At 42.5% G+C, this 22,979-nt stretch overlaps 2 protein-coding genes across 4 annotated transcripts in view; both read right to left on the reverse strand.

Annotated features, from left to right (window-relative positions):
* Window positions 1-310: 310 nt before the first annotated feature.
* Window positions 311-4,166, reverse strand: LOC101974336 (patr class I histocompatibility antigen, A-2 alpha chain-like). 3 transcript variants are annotated; one of them, XR_013425317.1, is made up of 8 exons: window positions 4,048-4,166; window positions 3,487-3,753; window positions 3,004-3,279; window positions 2,147-2,422; window positions 1,903-2,019; window positions 1,462-1,495; window positions 1,262-1,309; window positions 311-1,101 (listed from the first exon to the last, which is right to left on the reverse strand). XR_013425317.1 is itself a non-coding variant. In XM_078020394.1 (5 exons), the coding sequence occupies exons 1-5, from the start codon at window positions 4,118-4,120 to the stop codon at window positions 1,919-1,921; spliced, it is 993 nt and encodes a 330-aa protein (XP_077876520.1). In that variant the 5' UTR covers window positions 4,121-4,166; the 3' UTR covers window positions 1,901-1,918. The 3 variants fall into 3 exon arrangements, 2 of the variants coding, with proteins under 2 accessions (XP_077876520.1, XP_077876521.1); XM_078020394.1 differs by lacking the exons at window positions 311-1,101; window positions 1,262-1,309; window positions 1,462-1,495 and having other exon boundaries at window positions 1,901-2,019; XM_078020395.1 differs by lacking the exons at window positions 311-1,101; window positions 1,262-1,309; window positions 1,462-1,495; window positions 1,903-2,019 and having other exon boundaries at window positions 2,296-2,831.
* Window positions 311-22,979, reverse strand: part of LOC101966190 (patr class I histocompatibility antigen, A-2 alpha chain) — a 299,544-nt gene continuing 276,875 nt past the window's right edge. Inside the window, exons 7-8 of the transcript XR_013425319.1 lie at window positions 1,262-1,309; window positions 311-1,101 (exon numbers count right to left, since the gene is read on the reverse strand). The gene's annotated coding sequence lies outside the window, so the exon portion shown is untranslated. The remainder of the gene's footprint in view (window positions 1,102-1,261; window positions 1,310-22,979) is intronic.

Raw genomic sequence — 22,979 nt, forward strand, 5'->3', positions numbered from 1 at the left:
TCCTGGTGGGATGAGGTTCAAGTGGAGGGACAAGACTAAGGAGCAGGAAGATGATCCAGCTGAGGAGTGTCCTTATCACAGACCAGGTTGCACTGTGCAGAAATTGGGTGTCACCTTGTCCACCCTCAGCTGCTTTCAGTCTTCTCCTGTCCCCACTTCAGCAGACTCAGCACAGCAAACATGGATTCTAGGAGATTTCAGGCTTTATTTTCGCTTTGAAATTTAGAAATCTTCATTTAATTAACCCATCAACTGTTACAGTTAAAGCAACATCCTGGGGTTTCATAAATTGGCTTCCAGACCACTCAGGTATAATGGAATCAAGCCTTTATTGAAGCTCACCAGTGGTGACTGACCAGAACATAAAATGTTCCCCTGATCAGCCCCAGACAATTGCAAGGGCACTCCTTATAAGCCTAAAAACCACAAAAGAGATATTTTGGGGTCTAGCCAATGCAAGCAAGCCTGGTTACAGAAATGGGAGAGTGCAGTCAGGTGGCAGGTAGCTTAACCAATCAATTCACAATTAGCCCAGTCACCCCAATTACAGAAACATAGCCCCATTATGCTACTTATAGAAACAATGCCCCATTAGGTAGTTCCATGTTCTTAAGGGTTTCTATAGTAAAAGAAAAAGAACAACTTGCCCCAGTCATGCCCTTTCTATTTGGAAGGTTGTTTTACAAAATGGAGTTACTAAACAAAATGGAGTCACTTTGGCTTGACTATCACACAACCATATTTTGTGGCATAAATTTGAAATACAAATCAATATCCAGATTCCGATTTTCAGTAGAGAAAGAAGAAGCTACAGTCCAGGGCAACATGAAACTACATCAAAAATGGAGACATCCCAGCCCCACATCTGCTACATAGGAAAGTTGACTAAGGAAGAGAACAGGACAGTGTGGGGAGGGATCTTGGTGATCAGGGATGTGCTCTTCTCTGCATTTCCTCAGTGATGATGATAGGAACATAGACACATAGACACAGATGCCAGCTGCCCAGAGAAGTAAGAACCTCTTGAAATCTCAGTAGGGAGCAGGGATGAACTAAAGAAATCCTGTACTGCTCAGTCCCACAGAAGGCAGCTGTCTCACACTGTAAAAGAAAGTACCATGAACAGATTCAGATCACTCATTGTAATGGAGACACTCTGAACAACCCCTTAAACACTCAAAAGGTCAGAAATCCCTGAGAAAGTCCCTGTAACCCAGGAGTCTCTCCATTCCCCAACCCCTCTCCCTCTTCAGAGTCTCACCTTTCTCAGCAGTGAGAGACACATCAGAGCCCTGGGCACTGTCATTACCTGAGCAGGAAAAACAAAACACAAAAAAACTGAACCTGGTCAGAGCCCACAGGAGATGTGGGTAATGGAGGAATTATGGGTGGATCAGCTCCCCCATTGCTCCCCACTAGACTATTCCTAGGGTCTCAGGGATCAGTGTTCTTCATACTTACAGGCAGCTGGAGCATAGGGCCCTTTTTTTTACACCTGTGGGAAGAAAGCATCCTGTGAGACAACAGTTTGGAGATAGGTCTTACAGGTACCCCCTAGTGCTGGACACTGGGACAGTCTCCAGATCTGTGACTGCAGACTTAGGGAAGCCTCAGGAGACAGGAAGAAAGTAGATATGTAGGGATGGAGCCAATTGCTCTCCTGAGGTCTGTCCTCAGCAGGAAGATTCCCCTCTGGCCTCTAAATGCTGGGAATCAGGACCCATCACCACAAAAATCAAAAGGATACATTGTCCTTTAGATTCTATGCAAAAATGTAAATAGGGTCCAGGTTGGGTAAGGACATGTGTAGATTTTACTTCCCATTAACAGGGCAGGGCACACTTCTACCAGGTACTTGGAACCATTAGTGGGTCAAAAATTCAGACCCTGCACTTTCCCTACCTGTGTTTTTCTTCTTCTACTTGACAAAATAGATCACAGCTCCAATGACAACAGCTCCAAGGAGAACTACTGCAGCAACAATTCCCACCATGGGGCTGGTGGCCTGAGGGGGTGGCTCTGGGGGAGAAAGGGAAGTCAGGTGAGGGGCCCTGATTGGCAGCTTTCAGTCCCTACCCTGCTGAGGGTCTCCAGAAAGCCTCCTGGTTTCCTGACAACAGGCTCTGTGCCCTCACCCCCTCCTCACCCCATCTCAGGGTGAGGGGCTCAGGCAGCCCCTCATGATGCACATGGCATGTGTATCTCTGCTCCTCTCCAGCAGGCACCACCACAGCTGCCCATTTCTGGAAGTTTCCATCCCCTGTAGGCCTGGTCTCCACCAGTTCCATGTCCTGGGTCTGGTCCTCCTCATCTCGTTGCCAGTTCAGGGTGATCTCCTTAGGGTAGAAGCCCAGGGCCCAGCATCTCAGAGTGACATCCCCTTCAGGCCTAGGGTGGTGAGTCACATGCGTCTTTGGGGGGTCTGACCGAAAGAACAGGTGAATTCAGACATTTTTGGCATTCCTTATGGACCACTGAAGCAGTGCTCACATGACCATCCTGAGAGTGGACATTACTGGGGTGGGGAGGAGCACAAAACCTAGACACAAGCAGGAACTGATTATTTTGGCATAATCTATTCCTTGGAAAGTTCTAGAATCAGATTGAGATATCCCAATGGAGGAGGCTTCAGGTCCCACGATGGACTTCGGATTCTGATTTAGGTAGAGGCTGGGACATGTGGAAAAGCTGGAGTCGGACCTCCCAGGACACTAGGCTGGAGTGGACCTGACAGTCTGTTCCTGATGTCAAGGCTGTTGACAGGAACCTGTGGTCAGGTATTCCTTGTGTTTCCCAGCAGCCAGAGAGAGAGATGGGATCCGTCACTTGTCCTGAGAGACAAGGGCACCAGTTCCTCTCTAGGGCAGCCCCTGGGGGTCCAGGCCCACTCCCTCTCCCTGGACAAGGAGCAGGAGGTGTGTAGTGTGGACGCCATTCTCCTCCCTCCTGTGGGGAGCTGGAGGAGGGACCTCCAGGGGATCAGGCAGGTGAAGCCCCTCACACCTGTGCTCAGCAGCGTCTCCTTCCCGTTCTCCAGGTATCTGCGGAGCCACTCCACACACTCCCCCTCCAGGTAGGCCCTGCGGAGCTCCGCGACACCTGCCGCCTCCCACTTCCTCTTGGTGATCTGAGCCGCCGTGTCCGCCGCGGTCCAGGAGCGCAGGTCGTCGTTCAGGGTCAGGTAGTCCCTGCTGTCATAGGCATGTTGATGGTACCCGCGGAGGAGGCGCCCGTCGGTCCCCACGTCGCAGCCAGACATCACCTGGACGGTGTGAGAGCCTGTCCCCGCCCCGTCAGCCGCGGCCCCGCCCGCCCTCCCCGGGTTCTCCCTAAATGAAACCGAAACCGTCCAGTCCCCGGGCGCTTTCGGGGTCTGGGTCCCCGCGGGTCCCTCAGCCTGGGGTGGCCCTCGGCCCGGGATCCCTGACGACTCGGGGCCGTCCATGAGGGACGTGAGGGCTCGCGGCCTCCGCTCGGGTCACTCACCGCCCGCGCTCTGGTTGTAGTAGCGCAGCGCCGCGTTGAGGTTCACTCGGAAAGTCTGTGCGTTGTCCTTGTAGATCCGCGTGTTCCGCTCCCAGTACTCGGGCCCCTCCTGCTCTATCCACGGCGCCCGCGGCTCCTCCCTGGGATTCTCGGCGTCGCTGTCGAAGCGCACGAACTGCGTGTCGTCCACGTAGCCCACGGCGATGAAGCGGGGCTCCCCGCCGGGGCGGGACACGGAGGTGTGGAAATACATCAGGGAGTGGGAGCCTGGGGAAGGGAGCCGCTGAGACCCCGGGATCCTCTTCTAGGCGCCCAACCCAGGTCCCAGGTTGACGAGGACAGGAGGAGAGGAGCGGGGTCTAGAAGCGCTAAGGGGGCAGTGCGACACGGAAGGGCAGGACTTAGGGGCGCGAGTGGAGGGTCTGGATGAACCACGCCAGAGTGGGGAGAATCTAGGCTGAGGGCGACGGGGATGGCGCTCTCCCGAGTCCTGCGCGCTGACAGGACGGTGCCCTAGCTCTTCCCGCGCAGAGGCCATTTCTCTCCCCACCCCGCACTCACCCGCCCAGGTCTCTGTCAGGGCCAGGGCCCCGGACAGCATAAGGAGCAGCGTTCGGGGCACTGTCACCCCCATCCTGCAGCTTTGCCGAGATCTGGGACTTGGCCGGCGGGTGGGACTTTAAAACCCGAACCGCGATGAAGCTGATTGGCTTCTCTAGGAGCAAGACACGCAATGGGAGTGAGACCTGCAGGCGCGTCAGGAGTGTCCAGGCAGAAGGACCTGACAAGGGTTGGGAGAAGAAGAAGTGAAACTCGAGAGAGAAGAAAATCCCCAGTGCTGGGTGTCCACACCATGGCCCCCTCTAGACCCTGAGAGCCACGCCCAGGGCTGTGACTTTCTCCTGTACACTCCTCTGTACTAAACACTCTTTGTCACACTGTCCCCTGTTTCCTGCTTCAGGGTGTAAAATCAGTAGTTCTCAAACGTTTTGGTTTCAGGATCTTCACATGCTCTTAGAAAGCAGTGTGCACTCCAGAGTGATTGGTTAATGGGGATTATGTCTGTCAATATTTACCATATTAGAAATTAATTCCACGTTAAAGATATGTTATTCCTTCTGAGTATTTATAACTAATTGCATGTAACAAACAGCAATTTCAAAGAGAAATAACTGTTTTCCAAAATCAAAAGATTTAGTCTGAACACTTAATGTTTTTTCTTTTTACAAGTTGAAAGTCCTTTCTATGTGTCCTAGAGAATGCTAGATATCATGTGTTCTGCATTTATCCTGTGACTTTGAAACAACAACAACAACGAAAAATGCATCCTCCATATTACCAAAAGCACTCTACAGATTCAACGCAATTCTGATCAAAATCCCAATGGCATTCCTCACAGAAATAGAAAAAGCAATTATGAAATTCATATGGAAAAAAAGAGAAACCCAGAATAGCTAAAGCAATACTAAGCAGAAAGAATGAAATAGGTGGTATTGCTATACCAGATCTTAAACTATACTACAGAGCAATAGTAACAAAAACAGCATGGTACCAGCACCAAAAAAGGCTGGTAGATCAATGGTACAGAATAGAGGACACAGAGACCAACCCATAAAACTACAACTAGTTTATATTAGACAAAGTGCTAAAAGCATGCAATGGAGGAAGGATAGCATCTTCAACAAATGGTGCTGGGAAAACTGGAAATCCATATGCAACAAAATGAAATTGAATCCCTATCTCTCACCATTCACAAAAGTTAACTCAAAATGGATCAAGGATCTAGGAATCAAACCAAAGACTATGCGTCTAATAGAAGAAAAAGTTGACCCTGATCTCTATCATGTGGGGTTAGGCCCCAAGTTTATTAATAAGATGCCTATAGCACAAGAATTAAAACCAAGAATCAAAAATGGGACGAATTCAAACTAAAATGTTTTTTTCTCAGCAACAGAAATAATATATGAAGTGAATAGGGATCCTACATCCTGGGAACAATTTTTTACCCCTCACACATCAGATAGAGCTCTAATCTCTAGAGTATAGAAAGAACTCAAAAAGCTAAACAACAAAAAAAATAATAATCCAATCAACAAATGGGCCAAGGACCTGAAAAGACACTTTTCAGAAGAGGATATACAAATAATCAACAAATACACGAAAAAATACTCACCATTGCTAGCAATCAGAGAAATGCAAATCAAAACACTCTATCATACCATGTCAATCCAGTAAGAATGGCAGCCATTATGAAGACAAACAACAACAAGTGCTGGAGAGGATGTGGGGGAAAAGGTACACTTGTACATTGCTGGTGGGACTGAAAATTTGTGCATCCAATTTGGAAAGCAGTTTGGAGATTCCTTGGAAAACTGGGAATGGAACCATCGTTTGACCCAGTTATTTCTCTTCTAGGACTATACTCAACAGACCTAAAAATGGCATACTACAGGGACACAGCTATATCAATGTTTATAGCAGCACAATTCACAATAGCTAGACTATGGAGCCAAACTAGATGCCCTTCAATGGATGAATGGATTAAAAAATGTGGCATTTATACACGATGGAATATTACTCAGCATTAAAAAATAACAAGATCATGGCATTTGCAGGGAAATGGATGGCATTAGAGCAGATTATGCTAAGTGAAGTTAGCCAATTCCCCCCCCCCCACACACACACAAAAAATGCTGAATGTCTTCTCTGATATAAGGGGGGTGGGGTGACTCAAAATGGGGTAGGGAGGAAGAGCATGAGAAGAAAATTACCTCTAGATAGGGAAGAGATGTGGGAGGGAAATGGAGAGAGATGGGGAATTGCATGGAAGAGGGAAGGAGACCCCCTTTATTATACAGAATACAGGTATGATGATGCGAGGGAAAAAAAGTGGATCACATTAGATTGGATAGAGAGAAGTGATGGGAGGGTAGGGGAGGGAAAGGGGGGAATGGAAGGACAGCAGAATAAAACAGACATTATTTTTGCTGTGGGTACATAGGTGACTGCATGACCAATGTGATTCTGCAACCTGTACACTCAGAAAAATGAGAAATTATATCCCATCTAATTCAAATGTATGATATGTCAAGATCATTGTACTGTCATGTGTAACTAATTAAAACAAAAAAGAAAAAGAAAAATGCAGCCTCAGAGAAGTATCAGGAAGAATGTTTTTAACAACTGTGGCTATTCTCTTTGATACAAACACCAACTTGATACAAGTGTTAGCTTCTTAAAGGTTCTTTGCCATATGGACCCTGAAACATTACCATGGAATAGTTCATATTCTGTTGTATTAAAGTCTGTGAGTGTGTCTTGCACATTGAATGGACCTTGTGCTAATGTGTAATATTTTTTACAGTCATGCACTGCTTTTCCAAGATATATATACCTTCTAGTGTTAACGTATTTTTTTCTTTTTTTATTGGTTGTTCAAAACATTACAAAGCTCTTGACATATCATATTTCATATATTAGATTCAAGTGGATTATGAACTCCAATTTTTACCCCAAATACAGATTGCAGAATCATATTGGTTACACATCCACATTTTTACATAATGCCATATTAGTGACTGTTGTATTCTGCTACCTTTCCTATCCTCAACTATCCCCCCTCTCCTCCCCTCCCATCTTCTCTCTCTACCCCATCTACTGTAATTAATTTCTCTTTTTTTAAATTTTCCCATTCCCCTCACAACCTCTTATATGTAATTTTGTATAAAAATGAGGGTCTCCTTCCATTTCCATGCAATTTTCCTTTTCTCTCCCTTTCCCTCCCACCTAATGTCTCTGTTTAATGTTAATCTTTTCCTCCTGCTCTTCCTCCCTGCTCTGTTCTTAGTTGCTCTCATTATATCAAAGAAGACATTTGGCATTTGTTTTTTAGGGATTGGCTAGCTTCACTTAGCATAATCTGCTCTAGTGCCAACCATTTCCCTGCAAATTTCATGATTTTGTCATTTTTTAGTGCTGCGTAATACTCCATGGTGTATAAATGCCACGTTTTTTAAATACATTCCTCTATTGAAGGGCATCTGGGTTGGTTCTGCAGTCTAGCTATTGTGAATTGTGCTGCTATGAACATCTATGTGGCAGTATCCCTATAGTACGCTCTTTTAAGGTCTTCAGGGAATAGTCCGAGAAGGGCAATAGCTGGGTCAAATGGTGGTTCCATTCCCAGCTTTCCCAGGAATCTCCATACTGCTTTCCAAATTGGCCACACCAATTTGCAGTCCCACCAGCAAGAGTACCCTTTTCCCCACATCCTCGCCAGCACTTGTTGTTGTTTGACTTCATAATGGCTGCCAATCTGACTGGAGTGAGATGGTATCTTAGGGTGGTTTTGATTTGCATTTCTCTGACTGCTAGAGATGGTGAGCATTTTTTCATGTACTTGTTGATTGATTGTATGTCCTCCTCTGAGAAGTGTCTGTTCAGGTCCTTGGCCCATTTGTTGATTGGGTGATTTGTTATCTTACTGTCTAATTTTTTGAGTTCTTTGCACATTCTGGATATTAGGGCTCTATCTGAGGTGTGAGGGGTAAAAATTTGTTCCCATGATGTAGGCTCCCTATTTACCTCTCTTATTGTTTCTCTTCCTGAGAAAAAACTTTTTAGTTTAAGTAAATCCCATTTGTTGATTCTTGTTATTAACTCTTGTGCTATGGGTGTCCTGTTAAGGAATTTGGAGCCCGACCCCACAATATGTAGGTCGGAGACAACTTTTTCTTCTATCAGACGCAGGGTCTCTGATTTGATATCAAGCTCCTTGATCCATTTTGAATTAAATTTTGTGCATGGCGAGAGGAGAGGATTCAGTTTCATTTTGTTGCATATGGATTTCCAGTTTTCACAACACCATTTGTTGAAGATGCTATCCTTCCTCCATTGCATGCTTTTAGCCCCTTTATCAAATATAAGCTAGTTGTAACTTTGTGGATTAGTCTCTGTGTCCTCTATTCTGTACCATTGGTCCACCCACCTGTTTTGGTACCAGTACCATGCTGTTTTTGTTACTATTGCTCTGTAATATAGTTTGAAATCTGGTATCGCTATACTGCCTGATTCACACTTCCTGCTTAGAATTGCTTTTGCTATTCTGGGTCTTTTATTTTTCCATATGAATTTCATGATTGCTTTATCTATTTCTACAAGAAATGCCGTTGGGATTTTGATTGGCATTGGTAATATCGCTGTTTTGATGATGTTAGTTCCGCCTATCCATAAACAGGATATATTTTTTCATCTTCTAAGATCTTCTTCTACTTTTCTCTTTAGGGTTCTGTAGATTTCATTGTATAAATCTTTCACCTCTTTTGTTAGGTTGATTCCCAAGTATTTTATTTTTTTTTGATGATATTGTGAATGGGGTGGTTTTCCTCATTTCCATTTCAGAAGTTTTGTTGCTGATATACAGAAATGCCTTTGATTTATGCGGGTTCATTTTATATCCTGCCACTTTGCTGAATTCATTTATTAGTTCTAGTAGTTTCTGTGTAGACACTTTTGGGTCTTCTAGGTATAGAATCATGTTGTGTGCAAATAGTGACAATTTTAGTTCTTCTTTTCCTATTTTTATGCCTTTAATTTCTTTCGTCTGTCTAATTGCTCTGGCCAGTGTTTCAAGAACTATATTGAATAGAAGTGGTAATAGAGGGCATCCCTGTCTTGTTCCAGATTTTAGAGGGAATGCCTTCAATTTTTCTCCATTCAGAATGATGCTAGCCTGAGGCTTAGCATAGATAGCTTTTACAATATCAAGGTAAGTTCCCGTTATTCCTAGTTTTGCTAATGTTTTGAACATGAAGGGATGCTGTACTTTGTTGAATGCTTTCTCTTCATCTATCGAGATGATCATACGGTTTTTATCTTTAAGTCTATTGATGTGGTGAATAACATTTATTGATTTCCATATATTGAACCATCCTTGCATCCCAGGGATGAATCCTACTTGATCATGGTGCACAATTTTTTTGATGTGTTTTTGTATTCGATTCACCAGAATTTTATTGAGGATTTTTGCATCTAGGTTCATTAGAGATATTGGTCTATAGTTTTCTTTCTTCGAGGTGTCTTTGTCTGGTTTTAGAATCAAGGTGATGTTGGCCTCATAGAATGAATTTGGAAGAGCTCCTTCTTTTTCTATTTTCTGAAATAACTTGAGAAGTATTGGTATTAATTCTTCTTTAAAGGTTTTGTAAAACTCCACTGTATACCCATCCGGTCCTGGGCTTTTCTTGGTTGGTGGTCTTTTAATTGCTTCTTCAATTTCATCTGTTGATATTGGTCTGTTCAAATTGTGTGTATTCTCCTGACTCAGTCTGGGCAAATCATATGACTTAAGAAATTTATCAATGTCTTCACTGTCTTCTATTTTATTGGAATATAGGTTTTCAAAATAATTTCTAATTGTCTTCTGTATTTCTGTAGCATCTGTTGTGATATTGCCTTTTTCATCCCGTATGTTAGTAATTTGAGTTCTCTCTCTTCTTCTCTTCGTTAGCATGGCTAAGGGCCTGTCGATCTTATTTATTTTTTTGAAGAACCAACTTTTAGTTTTGTTAGTTTTTTCAATAGCTTCTTTTGTTTCAATTTCCTTGATTTCCGCTCTGATTTTAATTATTTCTCGCCTTCTGCTACATTTGCTGTTGTTTTGCTCTTCCTTTTCTAGGGCTTTGAGATGAAGTGTGAGCTCATTTATTTGTTGGTTTTTTCTTTTTTTGAGGAATGACCTACAGGCGATGAATTTCCCTCTTAAAACTGCTTTCATTGTGTCCCATAGATTCTGATATGTTGTGTCTGTATTTTCATTTATCTCTAAGAATTTTTTGATTTCCTCCTTTATGTCTTCTGTAACCCATTGATCATTCAGTAACATATTTTTCATTTTCCATGTGATGTAGAATTTTTCCTTCCTTCTTTTATCATTGATTTCCAGTTTCATTCCATTATGGTCAGAAAAAATGCATGGTATTATCTCCACCCCTTTATATTTACTGAGGGTTGCCCTATGGCATCATATATGGTCTATTTTTGAGAAGGATCCATGTGCTGCTGAGAAAAACGTATATCAACTTGATGATGGTTGATATATTCTATATATGTCAGTTAAGTCTAGGTTATTGATTGTGATATTGAGTTCTATAGTTTCTTTATTCAACTTTTGTTTGGAGGATCTGTCCAATGGTGAGAGAGGTGTGTGAAGTCACCCATAATTATTGTGTTGTGGTCTATTTGATTCTTGAACTTGAGGAGAGTTTGTTTTATGAACGTTGCAGCACCATTATTTGGGACATATACATTGATAATTGTTATGTCTTGTTGGTGAATGGTTCCTTTTAACAGTATATAATGTCCTTCCTTATCCCTTTTGATTAACTTAGTCTTGAAGTTGATTTTATTTGATGAGGATGGCAACCCCTGCTTGCTTACGAGGACCGTGTGGGTGGTATATTTTTTCCCAACCTTTCACCTTCAGCCTGTGTATGTCTTTTCCAATCAGATGTGTTTCCTGGAGGCAGCATATTGTTGGATTCGTTTTTGTAATCCATGTTACCAGCCTATGTCGCTTTATTGGAGAGTTTAAGCCATTAACGTTTAGAGTTACTATTGATATATGGTTTGTACTTCCAGTCATGTTTGATTATTTATCTTTTTTTTTAAACTTAGTTTGTTTCTCCATGATTAGCTCCCCCCCACCCTCTGTCTTTACTGAGGCACTTCCCACTTATGGTTTTGGTTATTGTTTTTCATTTCTTCCTTGTGTAGTGTTTTGCTCAAGATGCTTTGCAATGCTGGTTTTCTGGCTGCAAATTCTTTTAACTTTTGTTTATCATGAAAGATTTTTATTTCATTGTCATACCTGATGCTTAATTTTGCTGGATACAGAATTCTTGGTTGGCATCCATTGTCTTTCAGTGTTTGAAATACGTTGTTCCAGGATCTTCTTGCTTTCAGCGTCTGTGATGAAAAATCCTTATTGGTTTACCCCTGAATGTAATCTGCCTCCTTTCTCTTGTAGCTTTTAATATTTTCTCTTTGTTCTTTATATTGGATATCTTCATAACAATGTGTCTTGGCGTTGGTCTACTGTGATTTTGTATGCTCGGTGTCCTGTATGCATCTACAATTTGTATATCTGTTTCCTTTTTTATTTCTGGAAAGTTTTCTGTAATTATTTCATTCAGCAGGTTACTCATTCCCCTGGTTTGAATCTCTGTACCTTCCTCTATCCCGATGACTTGTAAGTTTTTTTTTTTTTTATGTTATCCCATATCTCTTGGATGTTTTTCTCGTGATTTTTTTTACCAGCCTTTCTGAGTTGGCTAGACTCTTTTCAAGATGATATATTTTGTCTTCATTATCTGACATTCTGGCTTCTACTTGCTCCACTCTGTTAGTGATACTCTCATTTGAGTTTTTAATTTGGTTTATAATTTCCTTCATTTCTAAAATTATTGTTTGATTTTTTTTATAATCTCTATCTCCTGATAAAGATGCTTAACTTCTTCTTTTATCTGTTTATGTAATTCATTTTCAATGTATTCTTTCACTGTTTGAATTTGCTGTCTCATATCCTCCTTAAGGTTCCATTCCATCTGTCTAAGGTATTCCTTGATTTCTTTATATGGCCATTTTTCTGATGACTCTAGGTCCTCCTGAATATTTAGGCTGTCCTGCATTGTTTGTACTCCTTTTCTTCCTTGCTTTTTCATGCTGCTCATGTTACTTCTTGTTCTGTTTGACTGCTGAGTTACTGTTTACTCCTATAAATGTATTTGATGCTTGGGAGGAAAGGTATTAGAAGGGAAGGGAAGAAGTCACTAAAGAGAATGAGAGTAAGCTGGTAGAATTCAAGGAAGGGGGAATAAGAAAATTGAAAAGAAATGAAAAGACAAAATGAAAAAAATAGAAAATAAAAAAAGAAATTTTTAAAAAAAAAAAAAAATAATAATAATAAATGAAAATTAAAATTAAAAAAATAAAATAAAATAAAATAAAATTTAAAAAATTTAAAAACAACAACAAAAAAAATAAAAATGAAAAAAAAACCCCCAGATTTAAAAAAAAAATTAATAAATGCAGTCTTAGAGTTTGATTAACCTTTTTTCCAGTAGGTGGAGCTGTGCCCACCAGGCCAAGTTTCTCCTATCAATATGTGGGAACCAATCACTGTGCAGCAGCTCTTCCTCCCGGACTGGGCCGGTCTCCAATCCTGAGTGCCTAGGGCCTCCTCTTGTGTCTAGTCACTTTCCCACATTTCCTTGAGCCAGGCCCTGCTCCCCGGTGATGCTCTCCACAATACTGGCTACACACCAGGTCTGCTGCTCCTGGGAGCCCTGTTTTCATGAACGCCTGGGCACACTCTCCCTGTTTGCCATTCCCTCAGACCCTAAGTTTGTAGAGCTTGGGGCTGAGAACCCCCAGTGAATTTGCTTGCCCTCCGGTAGCCACGCCCCCGGAAGCTGGTGCAAAAGACCACAGTTGTCAGCACTGGTGGGAGCGGTAGCCGGGAGTTCCACGCATCGGGTCCCGCCACTCCTGATGCCCTCGATCTGGCTATCGCGCTCACGGGAGAGCTGGGAGGGGGGCCTTAAAGTTTCCCTGCTGTGTGGAGATGAATGGCTAGGGGATTACACACCTGTTGCCACTGGTTTCAATGAAGTTATCTCCTCCGCTGCATTTTGGTGACGTCAGTTCTCTGCCATGATGGTATCCCACGCAAATGGTTACAGTTCGTTCCCTTTGCCAGGTGACCAATGCAACGGGTGGATCCTGACTATCTCTCCCAAGCCCCGTTTCAATCCTGTGGCTACTGCCTATGAAGGCTCGGTTGGCATTTACCTCTGTAAATTCAGAAGGGCCGACCAGCTTTTTCAGCGGGATCGTTAGTGCTGAGTCACAGCAGTTTGTCTGCGAGAAGCAGGCGAACGGGAGCTTGAATTCAGCCGATCCGGGATCGGTGTGTGTTCTGAGAGGCCCAGACTGTTCGCGCCAGATCCACGTCAGCTCAGCATTGCCTAGTGATCCTGAGCAAACAGCATTTAGACAGTTTACGACTCCTATTCCCGCGCAGCTGAAGAGGTCAGAGACTTGATCTCTCCACGCACGCCTCCATGTTCCAAGCTCCGCACCATGGTTTCTTGATGGTTTTCTTTGTCATTACTGCATTCACCTCCTTTAAACCCAGCTCATCTCTTCAGCCTGGCCAGCTGGTGACAGGGAAGTCCAAGGTCAAGGCACTGGCATCTAACTAGGATCCTCTTGCTGTTTCCTTATATGATAGAAGGTGTAAGGGCAAGCAGAGGGCAAGAGAGACAGGAGGGGCCAACCCATTCCCAAGATAACAGTCCTGATCTATTTATGAGAGAGCGACCCCCATGACTCACCCACCTCCCCTTAGGTCTGATCTCCCCACACCACTGCATTGAATATCAAGATTCGAACACGTGAACTTTGGAGCACACATTCAAATGATAGCAGAGACCCTGGGGGAGAGTTTGGGAACGTTCCAGTAATGAGAACAACAGAAACTAAGCAAATGAAGGAAGAACACTTTTATTAACTGCAGGGAAGTTACAAAGAAATAAAGTTCAAGGAAACAAAGTAATGAAAGCTACAATCCTAGTTGTGAATAACATTTCCATATTTTTCTGTATTTTTATCAATCGAATATACATTAGGAGTCATCTGTCATCTAATGACAAGAAATGTGTTCTGATTCTGTGAAGCCAGTATCACCATGATATCAAAGCTGATTAAAGACAATCAAGGAAACAAAACTATATATCAATATCCATGATGAGTATAGAGATGTAAACAACATTGATCTAACCAAAATCATAAAATGACTAATGAGAGAATAGGGCTTGTGAATGGCAGCTCTCCACTAAGACTGCAACATGAAATGGAAAAACAAAGAAGGAGCCCTGTAGCATTCTGTGTGGGGACACAGAGGAGACAGGTAGCAATAGAAGCAGCCCAGGCCAAAGAAGTAAAGCAGGCTACCTCTGGGGATCAAGAAATGGGGCTGCATGGAAGATGGGGCCATTTGTATTTTTGCCAAGGCTTGTAGCAGTATTTTTCCTTTCAAATGCTGCCATGGTTCCACAGGAAAAACAAAAATTCAATGTTTAAAAGATCAACATTTAGAAGGGACTCAGACATCACTCTATAAAGTGTATCAGAGAAATGGGGCAGTAATGGGAGGGAGACGTAGGATCAGGTGGTGGATTTTTATGGAGGGATTTTGTTTTATTTACTGAGGTGTTTGTTTTAATGGGAGATGTTGCAGTATTTTGAATGTAGGAATGAATGAGCCACAGAGAGTGGAAGGTGAGGATGTAGGGAAAGGAGGGGCCAACCTTGTTCCCAAATGCAGAGGTGGCTTGGACAGCAACAGATGTCCATCACGTGGTGATCCATCACGTCACTGGTGGGAGTAGTCAGTTTCAGGTGTGGGGACTGTGATGGGATTATGAAGCCATGCTTACCTGAGTCCTACTGTTTTTTCAAGTGTAAGGATGATGCATTTCATCTTCTATGAATGAGGAGTGAGGATATAGTACTGGGGGTGAGAAGGGAAGAGAAAATAAGAAATTGCCCCCTAAGGGGATCAGAGAGTCAACTCATCTGGGAAATGGCATTTGTAGAGGGCAGTTCTGGGAACCACTGAAACCTGTGTTCATCATGTGAGGGGGAGAGAGAGAGAGAGAGAGAGAGAGAGAGAGAGAGAGAGAGAGAGAGAGAGAGAGAGAGAGATATGCAGCATTCAGGTTGTAGGAAGAAGAGGATAACAGATTAGAAGGAAATACAACAGAATTTTTCTGGTCTAGGCATACAGATAATTTTTAACTTGCCATTTATCCTTGTCAGCATTTAATAATTTTTTTGTATCAAATATTCTTTAGAGTCATCTATCATCTAATGACAAGAAATGTGTTCTGATTCTATGAAGCCAGTATCACCCTGATACCAAAGCAGATTAAATACAATAAAGGGAACAAAAGTATATATCAATATCCATAATGAGTATGGAGATGTAAAAATCCTTAATCAAATATTAGCAATCTCTGTCCAAAAACACTTTAAAAGAATATATACCAGGATCAAGTAGAAGGGAAAGCCCTGTGCCTCAGGTTCCATCCTGAGAGGCAAGGTTGGCTCAGCATATGAAAATCAATAAATGCAAAATATTATATAAATAAAATGAAAGACAAATATCACATGATCATCTCAGTAAATGCAGAAAATCTCAACAACTCTAGAGGCTGAGGCTGGAATTAGGAAATGTCAAGCCAGCCTCAGCAAATTAGGGAGGCCCTACGCAACTTAGTGAGAACTTCTCTCAAATCCAAAAAGTCCTGGGTATATGGTTCAATGGTTTAGTGTCCTTGATTTAATCCCTAGTAACAAAAAAAATGTACTAAATAAATGAGTTACTCATAGGAAAACAACAGGTCTACTAAACCTGAGAATAAACAAGGGGAAACAAAGGGAGTCAATTAAGAAATAAGTCTAGAAATAAATATCTATGGGGCTAACTCCTGCCCTGATCTACTGAGATCATTGTAAAGTTAGGATTTATAGCCGAGAGTTTCTCAATGTAGGTCACAAGGGAAATTTCATTAATAGCACAGTTGCACTAAGATAAAGTGTGCCTGGTCTTAGAACCCAGCAATGTATTCACACAGGACTGATTGTGGATGAAGTCCCCCTGAATGGAATGGTCACCATGACAGTAACTGAAAGGACCAAATAGGGTAAAAAATTACCCTGCTCAACATGAAGGAGGAGTTCAGTATCAGATTGGTGAAGATTGCAGAAGACAGACCCCCCCCTTCTCTGCCAAACATCAAACTTAATAAATTTGGAAGTAGTATCCAGTTTCCTTTGTCCTTCTCTGCTGGGGGATGGATGACCCACTCTCTTTCTCTCTTGAGAGCGTTCTTTGTTTGAGCCTCACTTTGACTTATAACAAAATTCTCTTGCTTGGCTTTTCATGTTTGACTTTAAATTTTCTTTCATGGGGCACAAGAACTGAAGCCTGGAGCTTCAGCTCCCCATTTACCTGTGACACTGATGGGGCAGGAGTGAGAGGAGCCCCTGGAGTGTTGGCCTAGGGTGGTGAGGGAGCCTCCTGAAGAGGTGAACATGAGGAGGAAACAGGGACATTAAGGAAATGGAGGCTGAAGAGGGGAGGGGAAGGAATCAGACCAAAAAAAAGGGGGGGCTATGGGAAGGGTCAACTTACTGAACACCTGTGGTGGGGGTCTGTTTGGGGAGAGGTTCAGGGTCTTCTGGCTGGGTGCTGAAGGAGGGCTCCATTTTTTACTAGGCTGGTCATTACACAGGTATTAGCTGTCTGTCATCAGTAGGCCATAGGATGTTCTGGACAGTCGTCTGTGTTACATGCATAGAGTAATTCACACACACACAGGGAAGAAATGTGAAAAGAAGCAGATGCAAGAGGGGAATTAATGAAGGGGATCCCTCTTTTCCAGAGCCACACTCACTAATGCTGGGGTGGCAGGCAGAATCAAGGAGAGGAGGGAAGAGTAAGGCCTGTGGTTCATGGTGAAGTGTCCATCCCTGGTCCCTGATTTCAGGGTTCCCAGGGTTCCCCTTATTGTGCTAAAATGTCATGGTGTTTTCTAAGCCCACCCCCAGGTATCCTGCAACAAGCCTTGTCTACTTTGATGTCATAATTCAGCAGAAGTCGCTGCAGTAACAGGGGGCTCTGGGCTGAGAGTGGGCTATACAGGTGGCAGCCAGGGAGACAGTGTTCTTAGAGGGTCAAGAATAGATGTGGCAGTGGCTGAAGACCATAGGGGGCTACAATCAGACCTGTGATGAGTGAAAGCCCAGGTCCACCCAGCATCTCCCCTGATGCTGAGATGATCCCTCTCCACCTTTTTAGACCTCCAAGTGAAGATGTACAACCACCAACCCTCTGGATGCTAAGGGTGGACCTTCTTCAACAAGTCAGATCTTGTACCCTCTTGGAGCCTGGAGGGCCACCTATCCACAACCCCAAGGGTCTAGGACACAGTGTTCTGTCTCTTCTCTTCTTTTTTGGACCTAAGCAGACATAGACCTGTTGCTGCATTCCTCACCACCTGTCATCTCCAGTTCAGAAAATTAATGGTCCTGTGGTTTTTTTAATATTTATTTTTCAATTTTAGTTGGACACAATACCTTTATTTTATTTATTTATTCTTATGTGGTGCTGAGGATCGAACCCAGGACCTCACATGTGTAGGCGAGTGCTCTACTGCTGGTCCTGTGGTTTAGAGTTTATTTTGATCCCTGTTATGAGTCCCCAGAGTTTGGGGGTTGTGGCTGGGGGAGGTTCCTGAGGGATCCACAGTGTGCAGCTGGGGCAGGACTCTGAGATGGGAAGCCGCAGTGAATTTTCCAGCTTTGGCTGCTGGGATCATCCTGCACCTGGCCAGGATCCCCCTCCTGACTCCAGGGAGCTGTGAATGTAGTTTAGTGGTCAGAATTCCTCTTGGTCGTGAGCTTTGTGCTATGCCCAAGTGTGGAGGGCACTGTAGGGCTTGCTGAGTAAGGGGTTGCACCTGAGAATAAAGCCTTAAGTAGCCCCTACCATACACACATGTTTAAAGAGGACCCCCAATCACATCCAAGAAAACTACCTGCCTTTCCTGTCCCACCTGGGCTTCAGGGAGACCTGGTTCTTGGATTTAGTGACTCCTTAAAAAGTGTTTTCTGTTATGTGCCTGGCACTTGCAAAACAACCAACCAAAGCCAGGCAAAATTCACAGCCCCTAAGGAGCTTACCTTCTGATGGGGGGCTTAATAAATTATGAGATGACTGCAGTAAATAGATAGATAGATAGATAGATAGATAGATAGACAGACAGATAGATAAGTGAGTGTCAGAAAGTAGAGCGATTTAGAGAAAAACAACAAAGTAGGGATAAGGGACATGGTTGTAATTTTTAATCATTTTTATTATTATCCTCAGAATAGTATTTACTTAGAAATGACAATTGATCACTGCAAAGCTCATTCTGGGTTATACTGGGAGTAACAGACTGCAGTAGAACTGGGAGTGGGCAGACTTCAGGAAGGATTTTCTGTCTGTGATTTTGGACACAAGGTTTGTGGATCGATCATATGATGGCTTCTCTTTTGTGCCTCGTGGAGTCTTCCTAAAATCCTGAAGTTTGGGGACACTGAAGTTCCTGGTATTTGGAGGAAGGTTGGGAGAGGACGGAGCAAGCTGAGGTGGAGTTCTACTCCAACTCCATCTCTATGCTCTTCTCTCACCTGCAGAGTTTGAGGTATAAGTGAATCTGGCGTGTTCAGCAAAAAACTAAATAGGACAACAAAAGGTAGCTTACATCACCTAAACATTGTAATCCACAATGAAGATGTAATGCTTCTTCAAGATCATAGAGAAAAATATACAAATATAAGAATCAACCTGGGTAGGGTGATACACACCCAATCCAAATTACTCAAGAGGCTGAGGCACGAGGTCACAAGTTTGAGACCAGTTTGGGTAATTTATCAATTCTCTGTCTTAAAATTAAAAAAAAATAAAAATAAATGAAAAAGGTCTGGAGATGTAGCTCAGGGTGCAGTGCCTCCTGGGTTCATTTTCCAGAACTGCAATAAAGGAAGAAAGGAAAAGAAAAACAAATTTTATGTTGCAAGTAAAAAATACAGAAAGTGGAAAATTTTACTAATAACAACATACTTTGAAGCAAGAAGTAGCATCCATTTTGTGTCACACTAATTTCCTGCATAATTAATTGTCTTTAATATGTCTGTCCAGCTTCCCCAGCCAGGATCTGGTAATGTATCTCATCACCCTCCTTTCTACCTGGCATCTGGTCCACAATACATGCTCAGTAGGTGCAAATAGTTGAGGGTGTCTCTGGAAATGCACTGAGTATCATCAAAATGCCTGACTCTGAGTCTGTCCAAAGCTTCTGTGTACTATGTGTGTATAATTGTGAAGGCTGTCAAAGGTGTTCAGTTGGTCCCATCTTACCCACCTCTTCTCCCCTTTAACTTCTTCCTCACTTAAACTGACTCCTCCAGGAAGGAGCTCCCTCACTCTGTCTCCTTCCTGTCTTCTTATCTACCTCTGAATCTGTTTTCCTCAGCACCTGCACCCACCTCCCACACATGCAGCCGTTTATTATCACATTCATTTCTCTATGAAGAACCAATGCACCCCCACACCTTGCCAACAGAGAGGAGAAGGTACAGTCAGTCTCCTGAAATTTAGAGCTTAAAACCCATTGGCTACCTGATTAACTTGTTAAAGATCTCAATAAATTAGAATAAACCTTGTCTGTCCTCACTCCTGCTCCAAATCTCTTTCTAAGGAGAAGTCAACTGTAGTTTGGAGCAAAATGATTTAGATACAATTTAGGTGGTCCCTCACCTGCAAAAGTTCCAGTGGTGGCTGCTGAACCTTCTTCTCTAATTCAGAAATCAGAGTCCCAAACCAGACCACCTCCTCTGAGCCTTTAGTGATATGGCTATTCCTCTCTTTTGTGAGCTCTTGCTCCAGCCCCACCAGCAAGTCCAACAGGAACTGCTCCTTTCTCTCCAGAGCTGATGGCCTGTTCAGACACTGTTACAATATCTTGCCTGTGGCCCTGGGATTTTTTCTAAGTAAGTGCAGAAAGATAATGATGATTTTCTCTGGGAGGTCACAAAACACAGTATGTGTGAGATCTTTGGGGATGAGGTCAGAACAGGAATCCCACCCCCTTGATCCCCTCCAAGATCACACCCACCCCTCTCCCCTAGAACATTCTTCTTCTGTGTACACAGAACATTTCCCGGAGAGTTCTCTTACAAGCAGGGCCTGAATCTCATCTCCTATAGACTGAAAATTCTGAATTCTATCCCTGTCTCCCTTCAGAATCTTCAGATGGTTTAGAATTTTACCCTATGGAAATAAACATGAATAACTTCAAGATTAAGATGAAAATAACCTCTTTCTAGGCCTTGGGTTTTATCCCCAATACCAGGGGGGGAAAAAAAGAAAGAAAATAGAAAATGTCTAAAAAAAAAAACACACACACACGAATAAAAACAAAAAACCAACCAACCAAACAAACAAACAAGCAAATAAAGGAAGATGCAAAGTGATTCCACAGTGAAATCCAATAGCATTTGATTCTATGTCCTATAATAATAGACATTTGAAAGAGTTTCCATTCTAATTAATGGGAAACAAATACAGTGAACATAGGTGACTTAGAGCAGTTTCTTAAAAGGTAAATAAAAGAAAAATCAATTATCCTTACCAGTACTGAGACTTATGGTATAGTTTTTATTTATATTTACCTGATGTTTTCATACCAAAAATGCAGGCGATTTTAATGAAAATTAATTAATAATATAAAAATAGAAGAATAAAATCAAGTCAAAATTGAAGGAAAGTATCCATGCTGTTTGAGTCCATTTTCTATTACCATAACAAAATACCCAAGGCTGGCTTAATTTATAAATAAAAAGGTTTATTTAGCTCACAACCCTGAAACTTCGAGGGCATTGGCATCAGCTCAGCTCTGGTAAGGACCTCATGGTGATGACATCACAATGGCAGCAGCACATATGAGAGACCAAATCACCAGACAAAAAGCCAGAATGCAGCAAGAGGCTAGCAACAACCTCCCTCTAATCTCTACTTTTTAAAGGAGCACCATCTCCCAATATTAACACTTTTGAGGACCAAGCTCCCAACACATGAACACTTGGTGGACTAATTTAAACCACATCCAACTATATCATATCCTAAATCCACATTATGCAAAGAATGGCTAAATTGGTTTTATGATTCCTGTCAGCCAAGGAGAAAAGGGAAACAATAAATTGCATCTTTTTTTTTTTTGTGGTACTGTGGATTGAACCCAGGACACGTGCATGCAAGGCAAGCACTCTACCAACTGAGCTATATCCCCAGCTCATTTTTTTTAAACAGAAAAGAGGAATGCTACTCTGTCAGTAAAAATTGGTGAAGATGTTCTCCTCCCATTGTCTTAACAAGGTCACAGTGAGGATGAAAGTGTTTGGCAAGACCTCACTTTTGGGAAACTGAGACCATGAAATCCTTTTTTATGTAATTGGGACTTTTTATTTTATTTTCATAAACCTAAAGAAGGCATGAATATACTTATTGTTCAGCCAGATTAAGTTCTAGAGGGCCAAGAATATAACAGGTGGTTCATGACTTAAAGGCTGTTTTACTATCTCTCAAGACATTGAGGACAAAACAGAAAAATATCAACAATCATTCTGGAATGTTACAGAAACTCTAGGCACCACAATTGATGTTATCAACTAAGAATCCAAATTCACATCCTCAGTCTCTCAAAAAGCCTAAACAGATACTTATCATGCCTATTGCACGAAGCCCACCATGTGTACCTATTGGATTAAGGATAGGTTATGGTATTCATCCAGGGGAGAAAAGGCCAATAAAAATACATTTCCCTTCTAATAGACTCTCCTTTACTTTCCACAGGATTTATGATGAGCGTAGTTGATGTTAGCGGCAGGGGACTGACATACAGGGCCTGCCCTTTATTAAAGATGACTAAGATTTAAGAATGGCTGGACTTTGACTAAGGAACAAAGAAACTCTCTGAGAAAGTGGCTCAACCAGTTTTATGAGAATAAATGTAGGCATTTTTAGATGCTTTTAGGATATATAATATTGTTATAAGGGGACTTTTAGATGGGATCCTAGATTAGAAATAAAGTACAGGGGTGCTTTAAACTTAAAGGTTAACGACAGGTTAGGAGACATAGAGTCTGGTTACATAGTTTGGCATCTGTTAAACAAGGAAAGGTTACTTCCTGGCAAAATCTGGAATTGTAAATTGATGATGCATTTTACTAATGATTCTGTACCCATAATGATGAAAAAAAAGTAGAATAAAAAGAGACCCAGAGAAAGCAGTTTTAGATTGCTCCAATGGAACGACTCCTTGTCTCATCCCTGAGCCGATGCCACTCATCCTTCAGGACCCCCTGGGTCCCGCTGGGGCAGGACCCTGGCAGAAATAACATTTTCTCTGATATTAAATTCTGAATGAAACTTATACAGGAGATTTTATACTGGAAACACTATCTTCAAAAATATTTTTACAAAGATTACATGCTGAAGAACATGCCCTACCAGCAAGTGCAATGGGAAGCTCTATACTAAGAGGGCCGGTGTTCTACGTTGCTCATTGAGACCCAATGCAAATGCCTCAAAACCCAACACACCCAGGCATTGGGCTAGACTTATTATTATAAAAGCTGTGGAAACTGGCATGTGTGAATGTGCCCCCCAAAGTTCATGTGTTGAAAACTTAATCCTGCGGTAGTGTAGAGAGGTGGCATTTAAGAGGTGATTGGGTCTTGAGGGCTCTGCCCTCATGAAGGATTAACGCCATTACTAAGGGAGTGGGCTTGCTCACTGGAATAAGATCCTTATTTGTTTTGGT

Source organism: Ictidomys tridecemlineatus, chromosome 8 (assembly GCF_052094955.1).
Source record: "Ictidomys tridecemlineatus isolate mIctTri1 chromosome 8, mIctTri1.hap1, whole genome shotgun sequence".
NCBI classification, from domain to species: Eukaryota; Metazoa; Chordata; class Mammalia; order Rodentia; family Sciuridae; genus Ictidomys; species Ictidomys tridecemlineatus.